Source organism: Chrysochloris asiatica, unplaced genomic scaffold (genome assembly GCF_000296735.1).
Source record: "Chrysochloris asiatica unplaced genomic scaffold, ChrAsi1.0 scaffold00161, whole genome shotgun sequence".
Classification (NCBI taxonomy): Eukaryota; Metazoa; Chordata; class Mammalia; order Afrosoricida; family Chrysochloridae; genus Chrysochloris; species Chrysochloris asiatica.
In genome coordinates, this window is record NW_006408679.1 from 6,725,323 (window position 1) to 6,738,982 (window position 13,660).

At 45.4% G+C, this 13,660-nt stretch overlaps 1 protein-coding gene across 1 annotated transcript in view; it reads left to right on the forward strand.

Annotated features, from left to right (window-relative positions):
- The window catches only part of CAPN8 (calpain 8), a 109,226-nt gene that overhangs the window by 73,810 nt on the left and 21,756 nt on the right, over positions 1-13,660 (forward strand). The window contains exons 11-13 of the mRNA XM_006871146.1: positions 3,798-3,809; positions 7,703-7,914; positions 10,280-10,316. Of these exons, the coding sequence (XP_006871208.1) occupies positions 3,798-3,809; positions 7,703-7,914; positions 10,280-10,316 (261 nt within the window). The remainder of the gene's footprint in view (positions 1-3,797; positions 3,810-7,702; positions 7,915-10,279; positions 10,317-13,660) is intronic.

Below are 13,660 nucleotides of genomic sequence, written 5' to 3' on the forward strand. Positions count from 1 at the left end.
AAGATACCCATGGGGACTTCTGGTGTCCCAGACATGCAGGGTGTCTTGTCTCCATGGGGATTTTGACTAAAGTGGTAATGGCCTTGGATTTTTTTCCCAACTGCTGCTAAGGAACCCTGGTGGCATAGTGGGTAAAGTGTTGTGATGCTAACAGAAAGGTTGGTGGTTCAAACCCTTTCTGCAGTAGAGAGATGTGGCAGTCTGTTTACCTAAAGATTTACAGCTTCAGAAGCCCTATTGTTGTTGTTGTTGTTAAGTGCCATTGAGTCAGATCCGACCGATAGCGACCCTATACAGAGTTTCCAAGGAGCGACTGGTGAGCTTGAACTGCTGATCTTGCAGTTCAAACGGCTTTGCAGTCTGGTGCATAAACCCACAGCGCCACACCAGGACTCCTCAGAAGCCCTATGGAGCAGTTTTACTCTGTACTCTGGAGTTGCTTTGAAACTGGGTTGGTTAGAAAGCAGTGGGTTTTGTATTGTTTTGCTCTCAATTGTGAACAAAGACACTGAAGTGAGGATGTCAGCTGGTTCAAGCTCTCCCTCACTTTATAGTTTAGAATTGTTTAAAAGTTTCCCAGGGGCTCAAGCTTTAATGTCATTCCCCCTCTGGTCAAAAGAAACTGCATGGCAAGCAGGGGTGGAAGAGGGAAAAGAATGAAAATGGGATGTGAATCTCTTCTCTCACCTGGCTTAGGAGCCCCTGATATCCTGGGGACTGGTGGGGTGTGTGTTCCATTCTGAATTTGAGAGCTGATCTCTTGATGGGAGGCAATATTAAAAAAACACACTTTTTAGTGTGAGTTGAATGAAGCTTTATAGAGCATATCATCAGTTTTACATTAAGCAAATGATACACTTCGTTTCATCTTGATTACAATTCCCTCAATGCAACAGCACTTATCCCACTTCCTCCCTGTTTCTTGTTTTCATTCCTCCTTCTTTCCCTACCCTTCTGAATTTTGTCCTTAGGTGAATGTTACCCTTTTGATTTCAAATTGTTGACTATATTCTATGGTGTGCATACCTCGCTAGTGTTGTTCCCTCTATATACCTATCTATTGCTTGGCTGAAAATTGGACTACAAAGATGAGTTCAGTTCCAGACCTCAAGGGTGACCAACGGCCATAGTCTCAGGGTTCTACCAGGCTCTTATCTGAACAGTAAGCCTGGTGTCTGTTAGGATTCTGAGTTTTGTTCCATATTTTTTCCCACTCTGTTCTAGGACCTTGTTAACGTGACCCCTTTCAGAACAGTTGGTAGTGGTATCCAGGTTCTGTCCAGTTCTTCTGGTCTCAGGGTCAGGAGTACTGATTTTTGTATGGTCCATTAACCTATTGAACTAATTGTTTCCAAAAGTCTTCCATTTTCATCACTCTTCTTTCCTCCAGACAGGGAGAGACCAATAAATAGTTGTACCTTTAATTACCACTCATGAGTTTTTAAGATTCCAGTCACTACTCACCAAAGGAGAATGTAGAACATTGTCATTGTGGACTCTGTTACTGGAGGCAACATTTTCTTTCTTTCCTTCCTTCCTTCCTTCCTTCCTTCCTTCCTTCCTTCCTTCCTTCCTTCCTTTTTATTGTGGATTATGTGATAGTTTACTTGGGAGAACATTAGGTTTACATTTATCCTATTGTATATCATTTCATTGCCATGATTACAATCCCCTCCATGCATCATCAAATAACCAAAGGGTATACCCCACAAGCCTGCCCTCAGCCCCTCTCGCTCTCTGAGTCTAGAGTTTCCAGCCACTCCATCTCTCCACGTCATCATCTCTACCTCCATCTCTGGCATCACTGCTTCTCTGGGTAGGGTCCCGCTCTCCGCTCTTCTCCCTTGATGATCCCAGGGACCTCCGCTCCTAGACTGCAAAGTCAATCACTCCCTTCCTTGCTACAAAACATCTACCTTTACATTTCCAACCTTCACAGTCGGTCCTGATAACAATTATTCACTATTGTACCACAAGAGACTTATCCGAATCTCCTTTCACCAGCCCCGCCCAGACAGATTGGATACTACTCAGTGGAGATTCTACCTTCTTTTGTGCCATCTGGATCTAGGTGGAGGCAACATTTTTAATTGTGAATAAATAAGTCCTTGGGTGGCACAAATGATTTCCTCCAGACTGTTAATTAAAAGGTTGATGGTTCGAATCCACTCAGTGCAGTGGGAATAAAGGTTTGGTGATCTACTTCTGTAAAGATTATAGGCAAGAAAAGCCTATGGAGTATTTTATACTCTGTAACACATGTAACATCATGAATCAGAATTGACTCCATGGCTATGGATTTGGTGTTTATTATAACTTGGGCTATACAAGTAAAAAAAGAATTGATCAGTTCTTGTAGCCAAATCCAGGAAAGGGCAGGAATGCTTGAGACAAGAGCCTCGGGGACTTTCCTCTCACACCTTTTCTATGGTGTTGGTGCCTGTCTCCCAAGCTAGCTTTCTCCACCATCTTCCAGATGTTACCAGCATAAAGGAAGAGGCGCCTTTCCTTAGTTTCTATTTAAAAAGCCTAAGAAGTCTAGGAATCCTGGTGTGGCACTGTGAGTTAATACGCTGGACTGCAAAGTTGTTTTAACAGCAAGGTCAGCGGTTCAAGATGCCCAGCTGCTCCTCAGAAACCCTATGTTGTTGTTGTTAGATGCCATTGAGTTGGTGCCGACTCATAGTGACCCTATGCACAGCAGAATGAAACACTGCCCTATCCTGGGCCAACCTCACTGTTGTTGCCACGCTTGAGCCCATTGATGCTGCCACTTGGCCAATCCATCTTGCTGGTGGTCTTTCTCTTTTTCTCTGACCCTCCACCTTACCAAACATGATATCCTTCTCCAGCGACTGGTCCCTCCTGACAATATGTCCGAAGTATGAGAGACGAAGTTTGGCCATCTTGGCCTCCAACGAGCACTCTGGCTGCACTTCTTCCAACACAGATCTGTTGGTTCTATGGGCACAATGGGTCGGAACCAACTCAATGGCACTTAACAACAATAACAACAAAAAGTCTCTGGCAGCCTCAGCTTGGTCTTGTCCTAGGACCAATCACTGTAGCCAAGGGCAGGAGAAATTGTGACTCAGCTTGGGTGAGATTCCCTCCTCTGGCCATGCAGCTGGTGTAGGAGGTTAGATCAGTAAGATGTTATTGCTAGTTTCTCTGACTCATGGCCATCTTATCTTATCTACAACAGAACAAAATGTTTCTGGTCCTCACCATCTTCATTGTTTTTGTTGTTAAGTGCCATGGAATTGATTCCAATTCATAGCTCCCCTGTATAGGGTTTTTGAGGGGCAGCTGGTGGGTTTGAACTGCCAACCTTGTGGTTCCCAGTCCAGAGCTGATCTTACAGTGCCACACCATCGTCATTATTACTAACGTATTTGAGTCCATGGTTGTGGCTGCTGTGTCATCCACAAAGCTTCCCTCATTTTCGCTGACCCTCTACCAACCACGATGTCCCTTTCTAGCAATTGGTCTTTCCTAAGCTAGGAATTTGGGAAGCCCCAAGTAATTTGGAATCCTGATAGATCATACATCTATAAGATAATGTAAAAAAGTAGAACTCCCCCCCACCCCCCACCCCTCCATATTTCTAGGGCTTGATACTCTTTAGCTGACCTTGAGATTCATCACTGACATTCCAGTTTCAGAAATGCTGCCTCATCCCTCATGTTAGCATGAATTTGCTTTCTGGTGGCCCAAGGCCACAAGTCTGTCTGCAAGAGGTGGGGTGGGATGCAAAAAACTCTTAAGATGACGTGCTCCTTTTTTCTGCCTTGTAGGTTCCCAAAGAGGTATGTGAGTACCGACTGAGATGCTGCCCTTTTGGTAAGATGTGGCATGGCTGCCTCCAGGGCAGGCTCGGCAGACTCGACTTCCTCTGCTGAAAGTCCGCTCTCCCACAGACAGGTGCCCACATGACCCAGTGAGCCGGTAGCCCTGAGTCCCACGCCTTCTCTGTACATGGTGGTCTGACCAGAGCTAGCTGATTACAGCAGAGTTCAGGTTCCCATTGGTCTGAGCAACAGAAATAAATCATAAATGCCCTGGTCTCTGACGAGAGTAGTATACACTGACTTGATATTTTTAGTTTTCAATAATTTATAACCAAGTTAGAGAAATCCATCATCAGTATCATATGTAATCCCTGGGGTTTCATTCTGCCACCCTTGGGTTATGAAATGCATCTCAGCTAGGTGAAGGTAGGAGCCCTGGGCAGCCCTCAGGGTGAGGGGTCCAGCATTGCTAATGCTACAAGTGCTTTCCCGGGCATGGTCTTGGCCTCCTGGTGGCAGCCAGCACGCCACTGTAGTCCCAATAAATTCCAGCCCTGTGATCCTCTTCTTAGTTTTATGTTGGAACCATCTAGGGAACTCTAAAAAATCAATGCCCAGGCTGTACCCACATCAATTACACAAGAATCTTTGGGGTAGGACCAGGTGCTGAGCATTTGGAAAAAAATTGCCCAGGTATTCCAATGTGTGGCTAAGGTTGCAAACCGCTTTTCTGTCTGGGATGTCTTCCAGCTGGGATCAATTGCACTAATTATGTATCGGTATGTTTGTCCTTTATTGTTCTCATTCCCATTGCTAAGGGTGCATGCACAAGCTTAACTAGCTACAGCTTGTTCCAATGAAACTGAAATTCACGGGCTCTATCCCATGCCTTAATCCAACACTGCAGATTACTGGTCTACGGCTGCCTATCGTATCACAAATGTATGCTATTGATGGTGGAGGGCAACAGACAAGGGAGTACTAGATGCTTCAGGCAAAGAACTCTTCCTTACTAGAAAGAAAAGCAAAACCTAAGGTCAGTTCATTTGTGGTAGTTCCCACCAGGAATGTTACATTTACAAGAGTAAGAAGTCAGAGTCACATACAGTGGGAACAGTCCCCAACAGTGCCACATGGTACTACCCTCAATATGCCACTATGGATCATGTGTTCTGCAAGTGCCTGGGGCCCTTCAGGTCTCAAATCACTGCATTAGAGCCCCTTGGAAGGTCTGTGACAGCAGACTGCTGGGCCACCCTCAGGCTTTCTGATTCTTTAGGTCTCAGGGGGGCAAACATTTCTAATGTGTTCTCAGATATGCTGGCTGGACCCACACTTTGAGAACCCCCTCAGTTAGACCTGTTCTCCCCACATCCTGTCATTAGTAAATGAGCCACAGGAAGACTAGTGTGAAGGCTGGGGTCCTGGTGGCACCTGTTTGTTTGGGTCCCTGAAAAGACAGAGGAGACCCAGCTCTTGCATGGTTGTTAAGTGCCATTGAACTATATAGGGTACCAAGTGTGGTTAGTGGGTTTGAACCACCCACTTTGTGGTTAGCAGTCCAGTTCTGATCCTAAAGTACCATACCAGGTCTCCAACTCTTGCATTGTTGTTGTTGTTAAATGCCTTCAAGTCAGTTCCAATGCAGAGTAGGTTCTGATTCACAGTGACCATGTATAGGGTTTCCTAGGAATGACTGGTGGGCTTGAACTGCCGACCCTGTGGTTCAAACTGACCTTACAATATAGTGCATTAACACACAGTGCCACACCAGGACTCCAATTTTTGCATTGTTGTTGGTGTTGTTAAGTGTCGTTGAGTTGGTTCCGACCCATTGTGACCCTGTATAGGGTTTCCGAGGAGCAACTGGTGAGCTTGAACCACCGACCTTGCAGTTCAAGTGACTCAAAGTCCAGTGCATTAACCCACAATGCCACACCACGACTCCAGCTCTTGCATTGTTGTTGTTGTTAAGTGCTGTCCAGTAGATCCCAACACAAAGCAACCTTGTAGTTTCCAAGGAATGACTGGTGAGCTTGAACCACCGATCTTGTGATTCAAACGACTTCATAGTCCAGTGCATTAACCCATAGCGCCACACCAGTGCCCTCTAGTTCTGGACACCATAGGATAGACTGCAAGGTTAGTTTGAACCACAAGTTTGGTGGTTCAAACTCATAAGCTGCTCCTTGGAAATCCTATACAAGGTTGCTATGCAACAGAATCAACCCAACAGCCCGTAACAACAATTCTGGTGTGGCAGTATAGGAGAAAGTCGGCGGTTCAAACTCACCAGACTTTTCCTGGAAACTCTACACAGGGTCACTATGAGTTGGAATTGACCCAATGGCACTAAACAACAATTCTTATTCTGGTGTGGTGCTATAGTATCAGCTCTGGACTTGGAACCACAAGGTTGGCAGTTCACACTCACCAGCTGCTCATTGGAAACCTTTATCAGTATTGCTATGAGTCAGAACTGACTTGATGACTCTTAACAACAAGATAAATTGTTTCTCTGGTGTCCCCTGTCCCTGGGTTGTAGATGGAACTCAGTTTTTCCCTTCCCAGCCCAGGCCAAACTAGAGTTGGCTTTCAATCTCAATTCACTGTGTACTTTCCCCTACTAGTCTACTCCCTTGATCCCAATAGGGATGGCAAGAATGACATTGAACTCTATGGTTTTAGGCATTGACCGTAGTCCCGTGCCCTCAGCACTATCCTGCTCGGAGTAAGAATTTTCAAGGGAATTCCAAGCTCTGTGGCTGTTCTTGTGCCAGGTCAGTAGGGCCTTCTCAGAGTTTCCATGGCCAAGACAGTGGGGGCAGGTAGTCCTATTTTCTTCCTTGCCTTGCACACATATGGTCTTAAGAGGGTCTATTGTTGTTGTTAAGTGCTGTTGAGTTGATTCCGACCCATAGCGTCCCTGTATATACAGGGTTTCCAAGGAGCAGCTGGTGAGCTTGAACTGCCGCCTTGCAAACGACTCTGCAGTCTGCCACATTAATCCACAGTGCCACACCAGGACTGTTGACCATGAATGGACACTGCCCACTGGCTCTGGGTCACTTCTGATGCACAGAAGTCACAGTCCCATGCAGCTAGCACCCACCCTCTGTCATGGGTGTTTTGATGAATATTGATCATAAAAATTCAGTGTAGTAGAAAAGCTTAGTTACAGTGTTAGTCACATGGACGCCTGGGTTTTGAAGTCCCTTCAGTTGCTAATTGGCCTGTGTCATATACCATCTCCCTCTCCCCACAACAGACATGTGGGTCATGGGTATCATCTTCCCTACTCCAAGGAGAACCTAGGCCCTGGGGGAGCATGGAGGGACCCAGAACCAGGCCAGGCTCTGGTCAACCCCTCTGTCTGCCTCCCTAAGAACTTCCACCTTGGTTTCTGTCCCTATCACCTTGACGACCTTGAAGAGCAGAGTTCCCAAATCATCACAGTTAAGAAGGATCTCCAGGTTGCTCTTACCTACAGGACTAGGACTGTGCTGGGGCCCAGTGCCAACCTGCCTGCCATCCAATTCTCCCCACACACCCTGGGGGGTGGTCAGTGCCAACTCCAGAACGAAGGAGTACATTGGATGTGATGATCCAATGATCCATGTGGGAAACTGAGCACACACTGGAGACCCAGCTATTTAACTAATTCCTCCTGGAGTGGAAACTGAAGCCCAGAGGTAAGGGGTCTGACCAAGGCACTGTCAAGACAGTGACTCAAACAAGGCCTGGCACCAAGAAGGTGCTCACAGTGCAAGCCCAGGTGGGAACACCTTCTGAAGCTTACTTATTTCAGTGTTAAAACCAATGATCCCTAAATTACCATCATAAAGCTGAACTCTTCTGTACCGTCTTCCAGAGATGAAGGCGAAACTGACTGTGTCTCTTGCTTTGTGCAGCTGGAGAACCACACGGATACACACTTAGGCCGGGATTTTTTCCTGGGCCACAAGCCCTTAGCCCGCTCCAGCACCTACATCAACCTGCGTGAAGTCTCCAGCCGGGTCTGTCTGCCCCCAGGGGAGTACTTGGTGGTCCCGTCCACCTTTGAGCCCTTCAAGGATGGAGAGTTCTGCTTGAGGGTGTTCTCAGAGAAGAAGGCCACCACCCTGTGGGTGTTCCTTGCCCTCTGTTCCGGGATTGGGGGTGGCGGTTGTTGTTTGAGAGCTCTGGCCAGCTGAGGGGAGTAGCTGGATGTGGGTGCAGGGCTTGTTGGCTGATACTCCCAGGAGAAGCTGCTCAGAACACATTGGTTTAACACCATAGGCCCCAGGTGTCCCTAACTGGATGTCTCCCCCATCTCTACCATTTTGCTCGATAGGACACAAAAGGAGTTTTCTTGAAAAAATGGTCAAGCTGGAAGGCATGGGCACTAGTAGAAACCTGGCCAGATGGTCTCCCACCCAGCAGGGTGGACAGGGAGGTCCTGAGCATTCAGTTCTAAGTGGCAGCACCATTCTCTCCCAGGCACACACACACACACACATAGACGTGTATACTCACCCACACATTTGTGCATGGGCTTGCTAGCTCATTCCGATAGAACTTTACCAGGGTAAGTCAAAAAGTATAAGTAAGAGCCATGTTGTTGTTGTTAGATGCTGCTGAGTCAGTTCCAACCCATGCTATACATAGCCCATTCCTGAACCATCCTCATAATTGCTGCTATGCCTGAGCCCACTGCTGCTGCCACATTGCCAAGTCTTCTCGTTGAGGGTTTCCCTCTTTTTAACTGAACCTCCACTTCAAGCATGGGATCCTTCTACAGAGACTAGTCTCTCCTGATAGCGTGTCCAAAGTATGAGAGATGAAGTCTAGCCATCTTGACTTCTAAGGAGCATTCTGGTTGCATTTCTTCCAACACAGATTTGTTTTCTGGTGGTCCAGTGTATCAAAGGAGCTCTGGTAGCGTAGTGGTTACGAATCGGGCTGCGAACCTTAAGGGCAGCGGTTCAAAACTACCAGCCGCTCCGCGGGAGAAAGATGAGGCTTTCTACTCCCATAAAGATTTACACCCTCGGAAACCCTGTACAGGGTCGCTATGGGTCGGACCCGACTCGATGGCACTTAACAACAACAACAACAACAAGTGTATCAAAATGTGAAGCTATTGCTTAGTGACATGTCCTCCATCAGAGGACAGTATCTCCATCTCTCTAACACTTCTGCACTATTTGTCAGTTTTGGCATCCACAAGGGACTCAAATCATGTTCCTTTTTAATGTTCTTTGAGTTTGAAGAGATAAAAAGAAGTCTGAAGGGACAAGATCAAGGCTGTAGGGTAGATGGGGTAAGGTTTCCCAGTGAAATTCTTGTAGGACAGTCCTTGCTACCTTTGAAAACTGAACCAGTGCAAGAAAAAATTTCCTCGGCACAACTTTCCTAGTCTTTTTGTAGCTAATGCAGTTTTCAGTTTTCTTAAAACTTCTTCCTAGTAAGTCCCTGTGATTGTCTGTGTCCTTCAAGAAACTCTGTCAAGATTATCCTTTGGGAATCCCCCTAAAACAATTGCCATAATCTTCTGAACTGACCCTTCTGCTTTGAGTTGAGCTGGCTCAGCAGATGTCTTTGATTGGACTCTTTTTTTTTTTTTTTAAAGGCACCATGGGTCGGAACTGACTCGATGGCACTTAACAACAACAACAATAAAATTAAGTCAAGTATATTATTGAGAGAACCTGTCTTCAGCCATTTACGGATCATAGAGACATGCTGCAACATGTTTGATTTAGAATAAACTTGTGCATATATGAACTCTAACCCTAGTAGCAACACTTTTTGACTTACCCTTGAATGTACTTGGGTTCCCAGGAAGTGCAGGCTAGGGGAGGAAAAGAGTGGTAACTAGGACAAGATGAAAAGAAATTTCCCAGAATAGTGGTCCACCAGGGTGAAAGTTCTAGAATTCATGAAAGGCAAGATAGACAGCGCTTGTCTTTGGTGAGGAGTCCCTGTTGTTATTAAGTATCATTGAGCTGCTTCTGACTTATTGTAGTGACTCTGTATAGAGTTTCCAAGGAATAGCTGGTGGGTTTGAACCACAGACCTCAGTAGTTAGCAATCCAGTGTTTATCCTATGGTGTCACACCAGAAGTCCCTGGATGGTTTAAATGGTTAATGCATTTAGCTTCTGACTGAAAGGTTGGAGGTTCAAATCTACCCACAGGCATCTCGGAATAAAGACCTGGTGACGTACTTCTGAAAAACCAGCCTTTTGAAAATTGTATCAAGTACAGTTCTACTCTGGCACACATGGGGTTTACATGAGTCAGAATCGACTTGATGGTAACTGATTTGTCTCTGGTGAAAACTCAGTGTGGGGTGAAGGGAGATACTTGTCAAAAACAGTTTATGCAGGTTGGAACTCTTAGGAACTAGGTCTTGGATAGGAAGCTAATCCTTTAGAAGAATCAAAAGTTCTCAAAAGAACCTAGCCATGAGTTGGGCATTTTACTAATTCTTTCTTTGTGTTTCAGGGAAATTGGAGATGTTGTAGCTGGAAACCCACATGAGGTAGGCAATCTTTTAGGATGCCAAGCTCTGACATTGGTACACAGCAGGCATTTGGGTTTTCTTGTTGATGTGTAAGGGTGTTTATATATGACAGTCAGGGCCACAGCATTTTCTAGCCCTGGCTTTTCCTCATGAAGATGAGTTACAAGTAGCACTGGGACCCACGCTTTGTAAAGCATCTTCACCACTGGGGAATCTTAGCACCCCACATCCACTCAGGTGGACCCCCATACAAAGCACTCCAGGTGTGTCTGAGCGGTTCTGTGTAGGCTGGAGGGGGCAACAAGAGAAACAGATTCAGTCCCTTATCTCTGAGGAGATATCATTGAGAGACAAATGCTGGGAGCATATAAGATAGCTGACAGAAACCTCTGACAGGAGGAACACAACCCTAGCCTGGCCTGTGTGTAGCCTTGGGGGTGCTGGAGGGAGCATCTCCTTTGTGAAGACTCCATGGGGGCAGCGAGTTCCCAGTAGACATTGGAGGAGGATGTGCCCATGACTGGAAGTGCAGGTTCACCTGCCTCATTCGAGATCTTACTTTACTGTCCCTCAGAATGTGTGTGGAGGCAGGGTGGCAGCTGCTGTTCAATGAGACCCACACTGTGGCTATGGCTGGGGGCACTGGGACCAGGAATGGAGAAGGACTGTCTTCATGGGACCAGCTCCTGTGGCTGTGTTCTGTCTACTTAAATAGATGGCAGTGTCTGTTTTGCCAAAGTTGGGGGAGGGGGTGAAGAAACATATTCTATTATCTGGCATCTATAGAATTTATAAGCTCATATTTCTGCAGATATTAGAGAAGATATCACACAAGCATCTATCTTGCCCTGTTGGTTTATGTCATAGGTTTATTGATAGAAAAGGCATGCTCATATTGTCCGTGTTCATTCCATTTAATCCCTATGGACAGATGTGACTTCTCCCAAGCCCCCTGGAACTTGGTGCACTGTACTTAAGCCAGAAGTCTAAACCTCTTGAATCAGCTGCAGAACCAGATGCTTTTTCTGGGCTTGTGACTCTTGGTAATTGGAGCTGCTCAGAACTCCCCCAAACTGGCCCCAGTTGCGGGTTCCAATTCAGCACCCTCGAATCCCCCAGGAAGATACATCTCTAACAGTGGCGTCTCTTACTTTCAGGTGTGTTAGAAAGGTCCATGTTCCTATGAGGAGTGTGCTGATCCACCTCTTGTGGGAGGGGAGTATAAGAATGATCCAACCACCTCCTCTTGTTGTTGTTTTTGGGTTTCCACAAAATCAACTTAAAACAGAGTTCCCATTAGAGTCTGTTTTATGGTGATCTAGTGGAAACCAAAAAAACAAAAAACAAAACAAACTTAAATAGACTCTATGTCCCCATTGGAATCCTGGTGTGATGCTGTGTAGGATAAGCACTGGACTGCAATCTGCAAGGTTCAAACCCACCAGCTGCTCCTCAGAAATCCTATTCAGGGTCTTTATGAGTCAGAACGAACTCAATGGCACTTAACAACAAGAAGTCCCCATTACACCAGGCTGACAGGAGGTCAAGGGCAGCAGTCTTTATTGGGACTCTACCTCCTCACACTCTATAGTGCTGGGGGTTCCTGATGCACCAAAGTAACAACACGTCTTCTCTGGTCATGGGCCTACACTGCTCTCAGCTTCCTGCCTCAGCTCACAGGTTCTTTAACATCTGATGGCTGTTGAGCATCATCTGTTCTAGCCTGGGGACCTAGAATCTTTGGTGAACTGAGGAGCCCCCAGGTCCAGTCTTCTCTTTGAAGGTCCTGCAAGATGGCCACGGAACCATGCCATGGTTTTCAGTGTTTCAAGGCTCTGTGGACTTCCAACCTCTTCTTATCTTAGGGAAACTTCATCTTTTTTCTCAAAGCACCCTTTCACACACACACACACACACATACACACACACACATACACACACACAGAGAGACAACTAGCATACTGTCTTTAAGTGACTTGGATTTTCACATGACACAGAAAGAGCCATTATCTTCAAGAATTTGTTTCTCTCCTTTCAGAAATTTCCAAGTCATGGAGAGTTTGATAGCGTAGTGGTTACGAATTGGACTGCGAATTGCAAGGTCAGCAGTTCAAAACTACCAGCTGTTCTGCAGGAGAAAGATGATGCTTTCTGTTCCTGTAAAGATTTACAGCCTCAGAAACACTCTACAAGGTTGCTATGGGTCAGAACCGACTCCACGGCACATAACCACTACCACCAGGGCTTGACCACCTGCTTGGAATGAGTGAACAGACACATTCTTGAAATAAAGATGTGATCACTTTGAGCAAGATTATAAAAATACCATCAACATGATCTAACAACAATAAAATAATTGCCTTAGTTTTCCCATACTGCTTTGCTATTTACCAAGCACTTCACATATATTTTCCCATGACAACAGACAACTCCACTTTAATTCCGCTACAATAAGTTCCTAGAGAATAAGTAAAATCTCTTATTCTTCATTGTATGAAGGTAAGTCAAAAAATATTGTTGCTAGGATTTCTGTTCATACTTGCACAGGTTTATTCCAAGCAAAACATGCTTAAACATGTCTCTGTGATCAGTGGAGGCTGCAGACAAGTTCTCTCAGTAAGATACTTACTTGTCTTAGTCTCATTAGGGTGCCTTCAGGAGGAAAAAAAAAAAAAAAGGATACTTTTTTGTCTTGGGAAAAATGATTTTGAGGTCAGGGCTAATATAAAATTTAAAACAAAATTCAAGTGGACATTTCTCCAAATCACTGGAACTTTGCAACAAGTTTATGAGAATACTGCCTCACATAAAACAATGATTTTTAGGTAGATTAAACATTTTAAGGAAGGTCAGAAACACCTCAAAGACAAACCAAGAAAGGGAAGACTGTCAACCTTGACAGATGAAGAAACTGTGGCTGAAGTCTAGAAACTGGTGGAAGAAGACTTTAGTATCACCACTGATGTGATAGCTACTGAAGTTGTGTTATCTAAATAGTTTGGCATTATCAGTTTCAGTAAGCTTCCAGCCAATAGCATTGCAGGAAGATCAGCTAGCTCAGAGAACTGTTCTTTACATCCTAGTTGCAATACTTTTTGGAGTCCTGGTGTGGTGCTGCAGGATAATTCGCTGCACTGCAAGGTCAGTTTCAGCCCCAAAGTTGGTGGCCCAAATCCACCAATTGCTCCTCAGAAACTCTATACAGAGTCACTATGAGTCGGAGTCTATTTGATGGCACTTAACAACAACAAGAAGAAATATTTTAAAGCAAGATAGAAACTGAGGAAAATGGTTTTATGGAATGAATTGTAACCATACACAGGTCTTGGATTTACTAATATGATCCAGAGAACTAGGTCCAA